General features: G+C 46.4%; 1 protein-coding gene across 5 annotated transcripts; it reads right to left on the reverse strand.

Annotated features, from left to right (window-relative positions):
* Nucleotides 1-271: 271 nt before the first annotated feature.
* Nucleotides 272-16469, reverse strand: MAB21L3 (mab-21 like 3). 5 transcript variants are annotated; one of them, XM_081176812.1, is made up of 7 exons: nucleotides 15975-16469; nucleotides 14831-15733; nucleotides 12519-12659; nucleotides 6955-7246; nucleotides 6039-6220; nucleotides 3906-4100; nucleotides 272-1513 (listed from the first exon to the last, which is right to left on the reverse strand). In XM_081176812.1, the coding sequence occupies exons 2-7, from the start codon at nucleotides 14876-14878 to the stop codon at nucleotides 1280-1282; spliced, it is 1092 nt and encodes a 363-aa protein (XP_081032938.1). In that variant the 5' UTR covers nucleotides 14879-15733; nucleotides 15975-16469; the 3' UTR covers nucleotides 272-1279. The 5 variants fall into 5 exon arrangements, with proteins under 5 accessions (XP_081032938.1, XP_081032939.1, XP_081032941.1 ...); XM_081176813.1 differs by lacking the exon at nucleotides 15975-16469 and adding an exon at nucleotides 15838-15941; XM_081176815.1 differs by lacking the exon at nucleotides 15975-16469 and having other exon boundaries at nucleotides 14831-15012; nucleotides 15530-15799.
* Between the last annotated feature and the right edge of the window lie 1168 nt (nucleotides 16470-17637).

Genomic DNA, 17637 nt, shown 5'->3' on the forward strand with positions numbered 1-17637 from the left:
TCAAAATTTGCATTTCAGTGTCTTGTGCCCGTGGAAGAGATTTACATTGGCACCGAATCACCTGAAAGACATGTAAGCACTATGTCTAGATGCAGCTTTCAACTACCCTTCCCATGTGATAGTTTACCATGTAACTTAAATTTTTTTTGCTTTTGGAAGCAGTTCAGTGATTGGCCAGACTACAGCTTCCTGCAGTGGGGACAGGGGGAGAGTGTTGGGGATGGATGGATGCCGGCTGTAAGAAAAAGCCTGAACTGTTGAGAGTCCTGAATATTTTTTTAAAACCCTGACCATTGTTTATTCATGCCATCGGCTGTCCACAAGTGTAACTAATTGAGGTAAAAACATTTTATTCTAGAATGCGCTCTATTGAACCATTAAGGGGTCTCTGGTTAAAAAAACCCTGAACATTGCACAGAAAAATAAGTATCCCTTTGCAATCAGGACCACTTCTGAATGCTACTGCAGGAATGCTGGTAACGTGGCAGGAACAAAGGTAGCAGCAAACATGGGAAGCCTGTCTTCCCATTCACACACCTGAGGGCTCCATCCCATGTTACATTTGGCAGATATTGCGCTCTTTGCGAACACAAACTCAAACGAGCAACGCATGCCACTAGCTTCCAGACAAGATCATAACTGGCAGGCTTTCTGACTTGGATACAGTTGCATGCATTGCCCAGCTGCATTTATGATGGTGCTCCTTTCGTTTATATATATTTCTTGCTGTCCATGCAGTCAGACATTGGTTATTCCTAAAAACAAGAGAAGGTAACCTTTGGGGGCAAGAAGGAAGGAAAACCAAAAGAAGCAATGGAGGTATTTAGCAACCAACAAGTAAGGTTCATTCACCAACAGATCTAGGGCTCTGACACACACACACACCCCATCAGATTTTTCAAGATGCTCCCCAACTTTTTAGCGCATTGATAAATGCACAACAGTCCTTTATCTTTCACCCCAATTTTGCCGACCAGGAGAAGCAAACTCTGGATCCAAATATGGCAAACTGCTTTCCAGCTTAGCCCACCTAGAGAAGGTACAAAACAGAAGAGGGAGGCCCTCTGCCATCCACTCTCCACAGGCTGAGTTTCTGCCAAAGAGGCTGGCTGGCTCCAGATCCAAAAGGTGAGACTTCAGCAAACTAATCACGGAGGCAGAAGACAGAAGAGTTTGCTCCCAGATGCCGGTCCGTTTGCCTCTATCCTCACTACTCACCCCACGGAGGAACTAAGGAACAGGGCAAAACCTGGTTCAGGAGTCTGCGTGTCCATCTCTCTCAGTCCAGAGGAAGCGTAGGGTTCTCCAAGAAGACGGCCAGCTTGCCCGCTACCATATCCAGGTCGTTGGTGTTGGCATACTTCAGCAGGTTGGTGCCCTTGATGAAGTAATGCTTCAGGAAGTGCTGGCTCACACATTTGTGCAACTTGCGCACCATCCGCAGGAAGCCTTTGCGGAAGCAGGACCAGTCCTTGGAGCGAGGGTACTTCTCGCACGTCCAGAAAAGCACCATCTGCAGAAGACACAAATGAGGCACATTGAATTCAACAACGCAGGAAGTATGGGGGGGTGGGGGGTGGGATACAGTCTACATGGGATGACTCCCAACCTTGAAGTCAATACAGTGGTACAAAGTTAAGTCAAGCAAGATATATAAGAATAAATGCTTAATTATTAAGATACAAAAATACAATCTCCATAATAAAGTTACAAAATAATAACAAGGAAGTCATGCACAGGCAAGAAATAGACATAGGCAAGAAATAAGTAGCAAAAAAAGAAATGGATAAATGTTGGTACATAATGAAATGTGAAAATGCGAATTTACAAATATAATGTATATGTATCACTATGTAAATATTTCATATATGTATTGCAACATTAATAATAAATAAATAAATATTTTTTTAAAAGTAAATACAATGGTACCTTGGTTCTCAAACGCCTTGGTACTCAAACAACTTGGAACCCAAACACTGCAAACCCGGAAGTAAGTGTTCCGGTTTGCGAATGCTTTTGAGTGCCACACTTCCGTTTTGAGTGTTACGCTGAGGTCTGTCTGTTTTTGCTATTTATTTTGCGTTTTTGATTTTGCTGCTCTTTCTGTTTTGCTTTTGTGAGTGTGTAGAACCCAGTTCAGCTAGTGATTGACTGATTGTGTGACTGCAGTACATTGCTTATTGATTTCGTTTTATGGATCAATGGTCTTGTTAGCTAGTAAAATTCATGTTAAATTGATGTTTTAGGGGTTGTTTTTAAAAGTCTGGAATGGATTAATCCATTTTGCATTACTTTCTGTGGGAAAGCGCATCTTGGTTTTGGGACGCTTTGGTTTTGGAACGGACTTCCGGAATGGATTAAGTTTGAGAAGCAAGGAGCCACTGTAGTTTAGAAATGCTACAGCTTTCTTAGTGAAGCTCCCTGTTGCTCTGGCGTGAAAAGTAAGGGGCCAGCTGCATCTTCTTCTGCCTGAGGCATTTGTTGCTGAAGTTGGAACCCCTGATACCCAGGAGAATGTGGGGTTTCTGGTATACCGGGGGGGGGGGCGACAGACAACAGTCGGGGGGGGCGTTGGCTTGGGCCTGGTTGCCAGAAAAACAAAGGGCAAGACCAGGCTTCCTCAAGCTCGGCCCTCCAAATGTTTTCGACCTACACCTCCCATGATCCCTAGCTAGCAGGACCAGTGGTCAGGGAGGATGGGAATTGTAGTCTCAAAGCACCTGGAGGGCCGAGGATGAGGAAGCCTGGGCAAGACCATCTTCCACCCCCCAAATATCATAAACACAAAATCTGGGCCAAAAATGATTTCCCTGCAACTCACTAGCACGTCTCTGGCAAGTGCTAGTGTCTGGCCTACATAGTATATCTTCATGTTTATATGGAGTTGTTTCCATAACTCAAAGCCTAGAAACATACCAGAACGTTTAGAAACACCACAGCTGGTGTCTCCGTCACACAAGCCTATTGTGTAATGCTTGGCCCTGTGTGGGTCTGCAAAAAGTGTCCCATCTAGAAGAGAGAACATGGGGGCTTGCTAGCACAAGTGAATTAGACGGCCTTCTTAATAATGGCATCCGGTCCGAGTAATGACCCGGATCAAGGGTGGAAAACAGTTTTTCTGCATAGCTGCCAACTTACAGATTTGAAAATAAGGGACCAGCAGGCTCGAAAATAAGGGATCAGCAGCCAAAATAAGGGATTTTAGTCAACCAGCATCCAAACAAAGCCTCAAGCGGTGGTTCCCACAGTGCAGCAACCCGGCAAAGGGGATGCAGCAAGGGAAACCGCCGTCACCTCTCTGCTGGGAAGCGCTGAGCAAAGGCGAGTCCCCAGGCAAGGCGGTCAATTTGATCGGCACAAAGCATGCAAGCTCCACCCCCCAGTCGTTCTTAGACTCCTTATTGGGTGAGCAACGCAGGCAAGCAACACAGTTGGAGCCTCCCTCCTCCCTGGCTGGCAGGGAGGGAGGGAGGGAGGGAGAGGAGCTGCTTCCTTTGAAACCCGGGAAATTTAAGGGACATCATCAATAAGGGACAGCAGCGGGACACGGCGCTGGGATAAGGGACTTTCCCACCAAATAAGGGACAGTTGACAGCTATATTTTTCTGTCAAGTGTCAGATTCTGTTGGGATTACTCTATCAGAGGTCGATGGTGGATGGAGCCAGAGCAGAAAATGGCAGACTCTACCCATTTCCTCTCTCTTTCCAACACGACCTTTTCCTCACCTCCTTCCCCACCCAGTAGGATCCTGTGGTGTGGAGAAGAGAGAGTCAGCTGCCTTCCGCCATTAGCAAACCACAGGCAATGAAGAAGCGTTAAGGAGCCAGTCCTCCAAAACTTCTCCTCTTGTTTTGGGGTACAGATCTCTCCCCCCTTCCCAACGCCTCACTGGCTGCGCACACACCTGCAGGTGGAAGGCGGTGAGGACTGGCTTGTTTCCCGCACACCAGACATCTTCCTTCATCTGCCTCATAACCCGGAAGCACATCATGCGGCAACCGCCGTCCTCGTCGAGTCCCTGCATCAGGATGTGCTCAGCTCTTGAGAAGCTCAGGTACCAGTGGTAGTTGGAAGAGGCCAAGAGGTCAAAGCCAAAAGACTGCAGAAAAGAAGCAGAGCAAGTTGGAGAAGGAAAAGACGGGGGGAAGAAGGCAGAGGGCACCCCCCCCCCAGCTGAGAGATTGGTTGAGCATCTCCATAGGAGCAGCCTTTGCATTGTTTCAATCCATCAACTTATCCCAAGGGTCCAGGGGGCTTACTAATACTCTGAAACAGATTGAAAGGCACAGAATTATGCAAATAAAACATATTAAAATATGCTAAATTAAAAGCAACATTTACATGCTTATCCCATTGCCTTCAATGAGATACCTATCTACGGGCTACTTTTATGGGCTACTTTTAAAATGAGGCTGCATTTTAAATTGCATTTTAACCTGTATTTTAAATTGGTCCCCCCCCTATTATGTTTTTATTGTAATTTTACTGGTGTTAGCTGCCCTGAGCCCGGCTCTGGTCGGGGAGGGTGGGGTAGAAATAAATTTATTATTATTATTATTATTATTATTATTATTATTATTATTATTATTATTATTATTAACAGGACATCTAGAAGCTGTGTTAAGGCTTGGGCTTTGGGGACTCTCCAGCGACAGGAGGCTGGATGCATATGCGGAGAAGAGAACGTAAACGGCCCTTGACGTGCCACCATAGTTTTTAACTGGTCCAGATTAAGAAAACATGAGGCATATTTTAGCAGTTGAAAGGGAAAATATGGGAGAAGACACTGTCTATAGAGCAGGGTTTCCCAAACTTGGGCCTCCAGCTGTTTTTGGACTACAATTCCCATCATCCCTGACCACTGGTCCTGCCAGCTAGGGGTGATGGGAGTGGTAGTCCAAAAAACAGCTGACGACACAAGTTTGGGAAACCGTGATCTAGTGCAGAGGGTCTTAAAAGCAATTGGTCAAGAGGGATCTGGAAGTTACGCTCTTCCCCCAACCTAGTAGCATTAAATAGAAATGGTGCCCTCTTCATACTGTTGTGGGTTGTGTGCATTGGCCACCTCTCCCTGGCAAGCAGAGGATTTGAAAATGACTCCTGTTTGTCTTCCCTTGCTTACAGGGATGTGCTGCAAGTCTCCACGGCCAGTTGGCACCAGACTCCTGTCTCCAGGCATGGCACACAGAAAGAGGACAGAGAAAAGTCCGTCCCCCCATCTTAACACGAGGGCTTGTGGGCATCCAATGAAGTGGGAAGTTCGAAGGTTCGGGACAAATAAGAGAAAACAATTCTTCACACAGCGCAGAGTTAAACTATGGAACTCACTCCATAGTAGCGATGGCCACCAACCCATACCCTCCAACATTTCCCCGATGAAAATAGGGACGTCCCATTCCAGAACAATGATTTTACTATTTATACCCCACACATCTTGTTGTGTTGCCCCAGCCACTCTGGGCAGCTTCCAACATATATAAAAACATAAGAAAACATTAAAAAAAAATCCCTTCCCTATACAGGATTACCTTCAGACACCCTGCGGGCTGGATAACTCCATACCCTCCAACATTTCTCCAGTGAAAATAGGGACATCCTAAGGAAAAGCGGGACATTCCGGGATCAAATCAGAAACCAGGACGGCTTCTCTAAATCCAGGATGGCCCTGGAAAATAGGGACCCTTGGAGGGTCTGCCAACCTAGATATATTTCACGAAGGAGGGGGCTATCGAAGGCTACTGGCCATAGTGACTACGCTCCGTCTCCACGGCTGGGGCAGCATTACTTCTGAACCCCAGAGCAGAATATTTGTTTTAACTGTTCAAATCATTATGGCCTAAATCATTGGTTCTCATTTATTTTATTTTATTGTGGGCCACACTTTCAGAATAAAAATTTTAGTGATAAGAAATATATCCTCTCCTGTCACACCCGTGTGGCGCACCGCACTCCGGGAACACCCCTGGCCTAACTCCTGCTCTCTTACCCCTCCACATGCCCCTCTTTGCAAAACCACAGTCGCATCCTGGCCTGGTACCTTGACGCATTGCACTTTCTCCTGGCTAGGCCAGCGCTTGAAACATCGGGGCCACTTGATTTTCCGAGGCCAACAAGTTGGGATCTCAATCGCTGGAACCAGCTCAACCTCCACCTGGACGTCGGATGTCTCCACAGCAACATGGACCACCGGGCTGAAGCCTTCCAAAATGCTGACTCGCTCTGGGGGGAAAGGGCATCCAAAGGGGATTAGTCAGCAGAAACCGGACTGCAGCTGATTCCTCCCCTGGCACAAGTCTGCAGCTGGCATTTCCTCTTCCAATGCCCAATATTAGCTGGATTCTGACATTCATTAATTTATTGCGTTTAGGGGCATTCCCCCCCCCTTCAAATCCCTTATGACAGTATGCTTCTGCCAGTCTGTATCTATAGTCACAAAGGCAGTTCAATTTCATTTCACTTTCAATTTGTATACCGCCTTTTTATATTTACTTGCACAAGGGGCTTTACAGCAACAAAATAAACAACCAAGAACATGCCCCTTACAATAATCTGGTCCAATACAGAAAGGCATAACAAAATATAACTTTTAAACAGAATGGCTTATATAAAAGAAATTAATATTCAACAATCTATTATAATATAATAGTATGCAATAAAATTAACTCTGAAAACATCACCAAATAATTAAACAGAAATTCACTCTTAATTACAATAAATATGATCTAAACTATGATCATTAGAAATCACTGCAAGTCACAATGCAGATGATGATGATGGTGGTGATGATGATTTGTGGTATGGTCTGTCATGAGGGCCAGGACCACACTGCTGGTGTGTGTCTGGGTGTAGACCTGGCAGAAGTATCTGTTAGAGGTTTGGGGAGGCCATGAGTGGGAAAGTGCTACCAAAAACCCCTGAGCCACTTCCTCTCGCACCTGCCCCAGTGAACTCACCCGTGAGATTGTGAGAGGCGATCGCTTTCTCCACAAGTTCTCGGAAGACAGCCAGGACTTTGGCGGGCACGAGGTCGCCCTCGATGTTCACGTCTGCCTCGTGCCACTGCTGGAGGCTCTTGGAGAACTGCTCCACTTCCAACCACTGCTGCAGCTCCTCCGGGTCCCTGGCAGGGGACAGGAGCTTGGCTCCATGCGTCGTGTAGTAGCGCCAATGCCGTACTTGGCCTTCTTTGTACCCAGACAGGCCAAGCAAGGGGACGGTGATGAGGAACTGGCCGGGTGTTAAGACCTAGACAGATTCAGAAAGGTTGGAACAGGAAATGGCTAGGATGGCCAGGAAACTAGAACAGACTTTGGGCTTGTCCACACTTCCACGGGTCGGCTTCCTGATTCACGGCTGAAGGCAACCCTAAGCATGCTTACTCAGAAGTATATATGTTAAGTACTGGAGCCTTGGTTACTTCACTACATCTGCTAACAGTGAGGAAATGATCTATCTCTCTATATAATAATAATGTAAGAATGCCATCAAGCAATCCTCACTGGAAGATTGGCAGTGCAGTATCACTATCCTGGATTTGCATGAAGTCAGGTTGGGATAGGGAAGCAAAAGTGAAGGCAAGTTGCACAACAGCAATGGCCCCGGCAGAGGAGTGAGGAGCAGGCAAGACTGAGAGGGGAAAAGAGGCAGTTGAAAACAACAGAAGAGTTTTAATTAAAGCAGGGATTGAGTGAACTGAGAGGGAAATTGTTAAGTTGTGGGTGAACATATCAGATGACACAGCGATTCTTCAAACAGCTCTTGCTTATTCACAGGCCAGAACAGAACTGAGCTGAAGGGTTCAGCCAGCCTGCTTATATAGAGCTCCACTACAACGCAACAGTAACCACTTTCTGTAACTATCCAATCACTGAAAGTCACTTTCAATCCCTTATTTGCATATGTGGACCTGAGTGAAAACTATCTACAGCATCCCCCTTCTGGCCCAGGGTGAGAACTTCAGTACATAACAGAAATGGTGGTTTGAAACAACAGCAGGTGTTTGAGTAAAGTATTATGGAATATTTGAGGGCTTAACATCCTTGGGGAAGTTTGAGCACAGTGAAAAGGGAGGGACACTGTAAAGCAAGCAAAGTGGCCATTTTAAACAACAGCAGAGGTCTGAATAAAGCAAGGATGGGATTCCTCAGAAAGGAATTACAAGGCATCAGTACAGATGGAATTTATTGTTCATGTGCCATTGCAAAGAAGTCCCACGTGGCTTTAGTGGGGATGACAAATTCCGTGGTACGTAAAGCCCAGGGACTATAACACATCCAGCAAAATGTGAAGCCCCCTTCTTCAGGTGAGACTTCTCAGGCAGCAGGTGACTTAAAAGCATGACTTTGTGCTTTCATACATTTTGGGAGGGCTTGGCTAGGGCAGAGGTGAGTTAGGGTAGTTGGTGGAGTGAGCGTGGTGGTGATCAAGGGAGGAAGCAGACATGAGGGGACCTGGAGGGAACCTATGCAAGGTGTTTGTACCTGGATAGACGGGTGGAAGGTGCTCTTCCCCTGAAGCAGAGCTGACCACTTGGCCAGTAAGGCTGGCTGATCCTGAGAGGCAGCAAGGAAAGAAGTAGACAGAAGAGAGGCAGTAAAAGGCGGTTAGTTGGCTAACTAAAAACACAGGCTGGTGTTAATGCAAATCACTAGGCGGGGTGAAATCCAGAGAGATGCCAGCTTTGCAGCCTGGAGATGGAACTTCTTCAAAACACTCTGAAGCACACCTTGTCCAATCCTTCGGGAAACAAGGAAAACACGGCATTGAGCTACTTTCTTCCCTTGTGTGGTCTCTGCTTGCTATGTCAGTTCAGTCTCTTTCTACCTTATCTGCCTGCAAGAGAGGTGGGTGGGGGACCCAGGGCAGAGAGAGCGAGAGAGCAGGAACCGCAGTCATCTCCGCAGGCTTTGCAATGCTGAAAAACAGCTTGTGGTGGCAGCCTCACAACTTTCTCCAGTCTACTAAAATGCAGTGTCCCTTTGCTGCAAGTGCCGTTCCTGAAAACGGGTATCAACCTCCAAGAACTGAAGTGAGGAAAAAGTGAGGGAGAAGGGAGAAATGGTGCCAGCATTTGTTGGCTCCCCCCTCACCTTGCCACAAGGTCTGGAGACTTGTTGGGACATTTCGTTCCCTCTCCCCCCGCCCCACAGCTTGCCACCTAGACCTGATGGGTTTCCCAATTTCCATCAGTCATCTCAAGGGCGACCCTGCCAGTGACCTCCAAGGCTGCTGGTTAATGTCAAACTAACCTCGCCCCAAGCCAGGAATGTAGAAAGGGCACTTCAAAGGAGAACTCTGGTCCCTGGGATTTCCTGCTACCCATATTGATCCCTGGGGCTGGTAATGATGATCATCAGTACTCACATGTTGCTAGTGTTTCGGTAGTCTGAACCAGCCTGCCTGATGTCTAAATAAGCCCTCTGTTCAGAACCCCCACCATTCCGAGGTCTGCAGGTTCAGCCCCTTCTCACGGATGCATGTAAATTAAAGTGTTACCTGGATATCACCATTTGCTGCACCCTCCCTCTAAGCATTCACCTGGAGTTAACTTAGCTGTGAGGTTACTAAGGGACGTGGGTTAAACCAGAGCCTAGGACTTGCCAATCAGAAGGTCGGCAGTTCGAATCCCCGCAATGACGGGTTGAGCTCCCGTTGCTCGGTCCCTGCTCCTGCCAACCTAGCAGTTTGAAAGCACGTCAAAGTGCAAGTAGATAAATAGGTACCGCTCCGGCGGGAAGGTAAACGGCGTTTCCGTGCGCTGCTCTGGTTCGCCAGAAGCGGCTTAGTCCTGCTGGCCACATGACCCAGAAGCTGTACGCTGGCTCCCTCGGCCAATAAAGCGAGATGAGCGCAGCAACCCCAGAGTTGGTCGCGACTGGACCTAATGGTCAGGGGTCCCTTTACCTAAGGTTACTAATGGTAAGAACTATGTACACCGCTTTGAGCTCTTTGGGAGGAAAGTGGGATTCAAATACATTAAATTAAAAAAGATACGAAGGCAAGTTTCTCTCAAAAAAAGTTTAGCTCTTCAGCTGTAGCTATTTAGTCAGTTGACAAGAACCGTTGCTGATTTGCAGAAATGAAACATTTTCTCCCTGCGGCCTGCCTTCCAACCACTAAATATGAAACTGTGCCTTTCTCCGGATGCTTGCAAGAGTTATTAAAAAACTTCCTTTATAAAGGGTTGATGTTTTAGGGGTTTTACTTACTAAATAGAATGAGAACCTTTATCAAATCATGGAATTGCCAAGGTAGAAGGAATGTTGAAGACCACCCTCTCCACATCTCCCGACCTTGCACAAAAGCTTGCCAGGCCCCACAACATCTCTTAGAAGAAAATGACCAGCCTATAATTGCATCATTGCTACGCAGTGGCAGAAACTGACAAAACACGGATGTTTTTGTGCAGTCCACAGCATCTGGACATGGGAGATGGGGGAGGTCGTATTTTATTACAGCCTCTGAAATAGCGAGACCTGGAAGGGTCTGGGCAGCAAATAACCAACATGCAAGGAGGCTACCAGATAGCATCTGTTGTGAGCAGCAGGCTCCTAACCATATCTGCTCCTACTGACCTTATCTGCTCCGTCTTACTGAATTCACACACCCAGCTAAGAAGGACTGCAGCCTCAGACCTAAGTTGCCATCACCTGTAGTATATCTCCTTCACTCTTTTCAGAAGCTCATACTTTCTCTGGTACACAGTAGAGCATCTCTATGGCCAAAGGCATCCGTGTATCACCAGTGGTACCATCCATTCTCTTCAATCAATTTCCACTGGCATTATGGTACACCCAGGGCAGATCTACGCTCACGGGTTATAACATTAAGGAAGGGTTAAGGAATGGTTTTCCTAACGTAGATAGATGGGCATGTTACGTTTTGCTTGTAACGTTAATAATGCGTCATTGAAAGGTGACACCAGAGGGCGCTGCAGAGCAACCAGGAACTGGCAGCCGGGAAACTGAATTTGACAGGGAAAACAAGGTAAGGAACGTCTGAAATTTACCAGTCTGCCCTATGGCATACATGGAAACAGAGGTAAAAAATCTAAAAATTACAGTAGGTGCGATATAACACTTGTGATGTAAAGAATGGTCTGAGGAGAAGAAACTGCAGATAGAAAAACTTTATAACACATTCCGAAACCGAGATGAAGGGAAGTCAGTCAGTGTTATGTGTTTCGTAGTTAATGTAGTTAATCTGTTGTTGTCCTATGTTAAGAGTTTTTTTTTCTTTTCTTCCTTTTTTCTCTTTTCTTTCCTTCTCCTTATTTGTCCTTTTTATTATTATTTTTCTTTCTTAATTTTTTATGTATTCTTTTTGGTGTGAATGTGTTATGTATGTCTTTTTTGTTTGGTTTAATGTATGATGTTATAAAATGAATTAAAACCAATTAAAAAAAAAAAGAAATTTACCAGTCTGCCCTGTGACATTTTAGAACGATCTATCTAATGTCGTTCTAATAAGGTTAAAAAGGTCTGCGTAGATCCAGCTCCAGTTTTAATAATTGCAAGGAAGCATAGGCGCCGACTCCATGGGGCCTGAGGGGGCCCGAGCCCCCTCAAAAATTCGTTTGGGGGGCTCTGCCCCCCCCAATAATCTCGGGCGCCCCTCCAGCAGAGCGCCACCGCCGCCCCTCCCCCAGCCCAAGATGCACAGGGTCGGGCTGCATGCCTCCTGCCCTCCCTCCCGAGCAAAAGCTCCACCCAATTTCCTTCGGAGCTGATTAATAGGCGCAGCACGCTCTCCCCTATTCGCTCACGAGGAGGCGGCGCCACTTTATCTGCATATTCATGAGCTTATTTATTATTCATGAGCTTTCGCGGGCTCCCCCAATATTTTTTATAAGTCGGCGCCCCTGCAAGGAAGTATGCCTCTGATTGTAACTGAAGGCTGAATACGAGTGGTAATAGAAGCCCATTCAGGGGTTGAGGATATGAACCGGAAACAATGAAATCCTCCTGAGTTCCAGCCTCTTCCTGCATCTTTTGGTTGTGCGTCAGTCCTGTCTTCTGGCTTGCCCTTTGGTTCTGAATTACGCCTTCATTCCACGACTCCGGGTTGCCCACAAACTGCTCCCCACACAACCCCCCAGACCTCCCACTGTCCTTTAAAGGTTGCAGAACTGTAGTCCAGAGCAAGGAGCCGGAGGCAGCAGGTGTAGCTTTAATCCTGCAGTCTATAATGGACAGGTGGTGCTCCCATGAGGAGGAGGGTCCAGAATCGCTCGTGGACTCAGTGCACACACATCATCATCACCATCATAATATATTTACACCCCACCCATTTGGCTGGGTTTCCCCAACCACTCTGGGTGGCTTCCAACAAAATATGGAGGGGAAAAAACATTAAAACAACAGTCATTAAAAACTTCCCTAAACAGGGCTGCCTTCAGATGTCTTCTAAAAGTCAGATAGTTGTTTATTTCCTTGGCATCTGATGGGAGGGCGTTCCACAGGGCGGGCGCCACAACCGAGAAGGCCTGGTTCAAGCCAAAGACCCCATGCATGCTTACCTTCATGTTTTCGTTATGAATCCCAGAGTTAGAAATTGCCTGGAAACGAGAATCCTTGTTGCTAATTTCGTTGGTAAGCCGTTGTATGATTTTTTGCACTTCATCCACGGTTTTGGCCACTGCTCGGTGCCTCAGGTCCACCTGCAGACAAAACCCAACATTCCTACTATATTCTTTCGGACTCCAGACTATATAGAATCAGAGAATTGTAGACCCGGAAGGGAGTGGTGGAGGAAGGGGGTGGGGAGGGCGGTCTGCTTCAGGTGCCAGCCTGGGGGGGTTGACATCGCTGCGGTCAGGCACCTCCCCCTTGGGGTGATTGCTCAGGCGGGCGCCACTCCATTGGGACGCCCCCAGGTACCAAAGCCCCTTCCTCCACGACTGCCGGAAGAGACCCCCAAGGGGCATCTAGTCCACAGCTTAACCAAACAAAGCTCCTGAACCACAGACCTTCTGGAAGGCATATTATTTAGGTGAACCTTGCTGTGTGCGCATGTACACATGTATGTGAGTCTGGACGCAAATGGCACGGGAATTCCAGTTCAGAGGGCGCTGTCCAGTTCAGTAGTTCTGCTAGTGGAAGGATTCTGTTTGTAGAACGGAACTTCCCTCCCCTCCCCAAATCTTTTGGGTTGGGGAAATATCTAAAGGGTTGTCCCCCTTTAGGTATTATTTACACGGCAGAGCTTCCTATGCTTAATTCTGAGTTGTTGTTTAGTCGTGTCCGACTCTTTGTGACCCCCTGGACCAGACCACGCCAGGTGCTCCTGTCTTCAATTATGAGTAGTTACACCCAAATTTACTGGATCTTACATTTACTCGGCTGGACTTTTAAATTCGTTTGTGTTCTTCATTGTATTGTGAAGCATCTAAAGCTATCACTTGAATTGCTTGGCCTTTTGTAAAAACGAAACAAAAAATTGATCCCCCCCCCTTTCCCCTCAAGGTTTATACACTTAGGTTACACTTCATGCATCTGGCAAAGCAGACTTTTGCCCATGAAAGTGTCAGCTGCAATGAAATTATTATTATTATTATTATTTTGAATTTATATACCACCCATCATCTGTAGATCTCACGGCAGTTCACATCATAAAATTTACAATTTTTAGGCATTAAGATGCTTCAGAACTCATCTTTATTGCCCTATATATCAAATTTCTGGCATCTGTGAACTGTATGAGAATCCGTGCTTTTCAGACCTGTTTTTAATATACTCTAGTTGCCTGCTGCCCTCCAATTCAGGGTGGGGATTTTTGTAAAAAAACCAACAAGAACAGTGTTCCTTCCTTCTCAAGAGGTGTCTTCTCACTGGGGCGAAGTTTTGTTTGTTGATAATCCCTTATTACATTGTGTTGACTATACTTAATTATATCATGGGCAGGGTCAAAGTCAATTAGATTTCTTGTGCGACTATATAAAAAACAAGAAGAACAAGCTGTGCATCAAGAAATCAAGAAATCAGAAGGTGGGGGAAAACACAAACGAAAACACGAGGAAGAATGAAGCTGCTTCTCATATACAGACTCAAATACGTGTGGATGTAGAGTGTCCAATTTGATGGGGCAAAGTGGATTAACAGCTACATAATGCCCAAACATGGACAAGCCCAAAGCATCCTTCTGTTAATGCCCAGTTTGAGTAGCTACTGAGAAAATCAGGGCCAAATTAGACACGACAGCACAATATTTCCCACGTGTTTTGAAAATGTAAGTGCAGCTGTGGACAGAAGGTGTCTTGGATCTGCAGTGCTTCTGGAAGGGGCTTTTCACTCTGCAATTTTCCACGTTAAAATCCTGCCTCTGCAGACGAGTTAAGGAAGAAAGGCTTCCTACAGTTAAGAGAATTTGAAGGAACCCCCCCCGCCCCCCGCCAAATTATTCTAGCCATTCGTATCTCTCCATAGAGAGCATCTGCCCTCTTTGGCTCCAGCAGACAGAATAAAAACAGATCCTCTTGCATTTGTCCATAATGGTTTTACTGTGGATCCAAGATTGGGTACTTCAGAGCAGGAGACATTCCCGGGTTAGTTTTTGTTGATCCTTCCCAAAATTTCATTCAGTTGGTACTTTACCTGGAGAGTTCTACCCAGTGCTTTTTTTTCCCTATTAAAAATGTTTAGGGGTCCTCTCATTTTTCTACTCATATTGAAATACTGCCCCTCAATGAGGCCAAACCTAGATTCATAAAATGTTGAGGGGTGTGCGACCCCCTGCGCTCCCCCGCTGAAAAAAACCACACTGGTTGTGCCTCATACACATGAAAACAGAATTCCGAACCTCTGCAAACAGAAGAGCCACAATGTCCCTTACCTTATTCTGAATGTATTGCTCTACAGCTTCTTCTGCGAGGGGTTTCATGGCAAGGACTTGTCTTCCACGGATCTCCAAGGAAATTCCTTTGTGCCTGCAGGGCTTTCTTGACACTGACGCGGGGCCACAATCCCGGGGTTTTCACATGCGCTTTTTCTATTTCATTAGAAACCTTGCTTTTCCTGCATATGGAGAAGGAAAGCAAATCTTTTTGTCCCGCATTACAGCACCCACGCGCAGCTCAGCACTTAAGGACATTCCCAGTCCGACCCCCTCCAAAAAGAAAACGGGTTTGATTGTTTCCATTTTTAAAAATGCAAACAATCTTAACATGTGCAGACTTAAGAGTTTCAGAAAAGGCTAATCTTTTATGAAAGAGCAGCGCACTTTCTCAGCCATTGCTGACTGCCACAAGACACTTCCTTGCTCAGTCAAGCTCTCTTGCCCATATCGTTTGCAAAATAAATCATCTTCCACCTCCCCCCCCCCCGCAACAGAGGTCTTGGTTTTCTACGCTTTGGCGTTGCAGTGCAAGGCCTCTGCTCCTTCTCTCTCCTTTCTGCCTCCTGCGAGTATTGACTGTAAATGCCACACCAATTGGGCCTTGCCTGCCAGCCGCTCGCCTTTCTTGACTGTAAACACAGACTAAGCCGCCTCTCGTTAGCTGCCAGCGCCCCAAACGAAGAGAAGCACACCCACCACAAATTGCTCAGGAAGGGAAAACAATTGATCGGGCTCTTTATCAATCGAAGCGGTTGTTTGTTTTTGCAAAAGCTTGCGTCAGAGGCGTGTGGTGCACAAGGCCAGAGATTCACTCCGAACAGTTGGGCTTGGCTTGGCAGCTTGCAGTCTCTTCACTGGATATTCTTGCAGGGTCACAAGGGATTGGGAAGACCCAAACATCTGCAAATAAAAAAGTATTAGCACACAGGGGGTTCCTGCAGCTTCCATGCCTCAACCACCCAAGACATTTGGACTGGAGTTGGCTGTTCTTGTCCCTAGCTCACTTCTGATGTTTTGGTCACGAGACAGATTGATGTGGGTTGCAAGACTAGAGGAAGAGTGATATGTAGAGAATCCACCTTAGGGCTGAAAGTCAGATGCCTATCTTTCCAGTCTCTAAGACTAAGTCCTTCTGCCTCACCTGTGGTCTTTTCCTCCCACTGCTGAAAGCCACACACCCAAACCTTTGCCTGTCCGGACAAGATACATTTCTAAAGATACACTGCCAACCAGTGTCGACAATATTGAGCTAGATGGCTCAATGATCTGACTTGGTATAGGGGTGCTTCCTATGGAAAAGGGACGCCGATGGCACTGTGGTCTAAACCACTGAGCCTCTTGGGCTTGCTGATCAGAAGGTTGGCTGTTTGAATCCCTGCAACAGAGTGAGCTCCTGTTGCTCTGTCCCAGCTCCTGCCAACCTAGTAGTTCAAAAGCAGCCCAGTACAAGTAGATAAATAGGTACCACTGCGGTAGGAAGGTAAACGGCGTTTCTGTGTGCTCTGGCTTCCGTCATAGTGTCCCGTTGCGCCAGAAGCGGCTTGGTCATGCTGGCCACATGACCTGGAAAGCTGTCTGTGGACAAACGCCGGCTCCCTCGGCCTGAAAGCGAGATGAGCGTTGTGACCCCAGAGTCGCCTTTGACTGGACTTAACCTTCCAGAGGTCCTTTACCTTTACCTTTGGAAAAGACAGTATACCTGGCAAAAATGTGCAGCAAAGGGGGGAAATGTATGGACTGCTATGGAATACCACGAAAGCCCAGGTGGCGTACTACCATTTCCTGCAACTTTGAAAAGATAACATTTGTATTACTTTCAAGGCACCTTTAATGCCAGAGATCTAAGAACAGGATCACCACAATTTGCTAAACTCTAAAGTGTCCATAGCACCTGTGTATAGAGGGGGGACTTGCATTGGGATCTTAGCATGGGGCGGGGGGGGGGGTTAATTCTTTCATGCTGTTTTCCTTATTAAAACGCCTTCCTCAAGCTGTCCCCCCCCCAAGCTGGACAAAACATACAGCTATTGTTGCCATTAACACTTAAAACAAAACAAAACCCCAGTAGATTCTGTTCACTGATGTTGCGTCTACTTTGGCTTTAAGACATAAGAAAATGTAAGGAAGGGATTTCTGTAAGTCAAGCTCTTAGCATGGTGGTATTTTGCCCTCTCTCCAGCATAGATATTGCATTCTCACAACTTTTCAGGGTAGGCTGGAGACAGAATAGATGTCAAAAACCACCCTGTTTTTATTGTTTTTTATCCCATCCCCCCCCCCGAAAGTGAGACGTGTTCCCGACAACAGAACCATATTGGAACACTTATCACCCCCATTCTCACCCCCACTGTACTACTTAGCTTCTTTTAATTGTTAGGGGACTGAATTTTAAAGCCTCACAGGCTATTTTAATAACTTGAATTTTGGAGCTCTGCCCACACCTTACCAAAGACTGAGTTCTGTAACCGAAGGTCCTGTTCTTCAGTTTTACTACACTGTGCAGTCTTCCGTCATGGAGTATGCAATTCATTCTATAAATAGCAAAGGAGCATGTTTGACCTGGCTATTTTGAGGATGTGCCGCACATCATTTTTTCTTTTTAATGATTGGATGAGTCACGGGATGGAGGCTTGCAAACAGAGAGAGCTTTACCATGTTGTCGCTAATTCGTTGTGACAGCAGCAAAGTCATGTACCAAGGCCTTCTTCATTGCTGCGGACGGCGGTAGATCAATATTTGTCAGCTCCATCAACTGGGCCTCCAGTGCTTTTTGGTTTGTTTGTTTCTTTAAACAACACACCTAA

This window comes from Podarcis bocagei (assembly GCF_964188305.1).
Source record: "Podarcis bocagei genome assembly, chromosome: 17".
In the NCBI taxonomy this organism is placed as follows: Eukaryota; Metazoa; Chordata; class Lepidosauria; order Squamata; family Lacertidae; genus Podarcis; species Podarcis bocagei.

What these genes read in the sequence shown, in the direction of transcription:
- MAB21L3 (XM_081176816.1), bottom strand. Translation starts at nt 14,878, where the DNA reads ATGAAACCCCTCGCAGAAGAAGCTGTAGAGCAATACATTCAGAATAAG. An exon ending in AGAAAGTGCAATGCGTCAAG is followed by an intron (nt 4,101 to 6,038) that starts GTACCAGGCCAG and finishes TCTTTTCTGCAG; the next exon opens with TCTTTTGGCTTTGACCTCTT. An exon ending in TCACCGCCTTCCACCTGCAG is followed by an intron (nt 1,514 to 3,905) that starts GTGTGTGCGCAG and finishes TGTCTTCTGCAG; the next exon opens with ATGGTGCTTTTCTGGACGTG.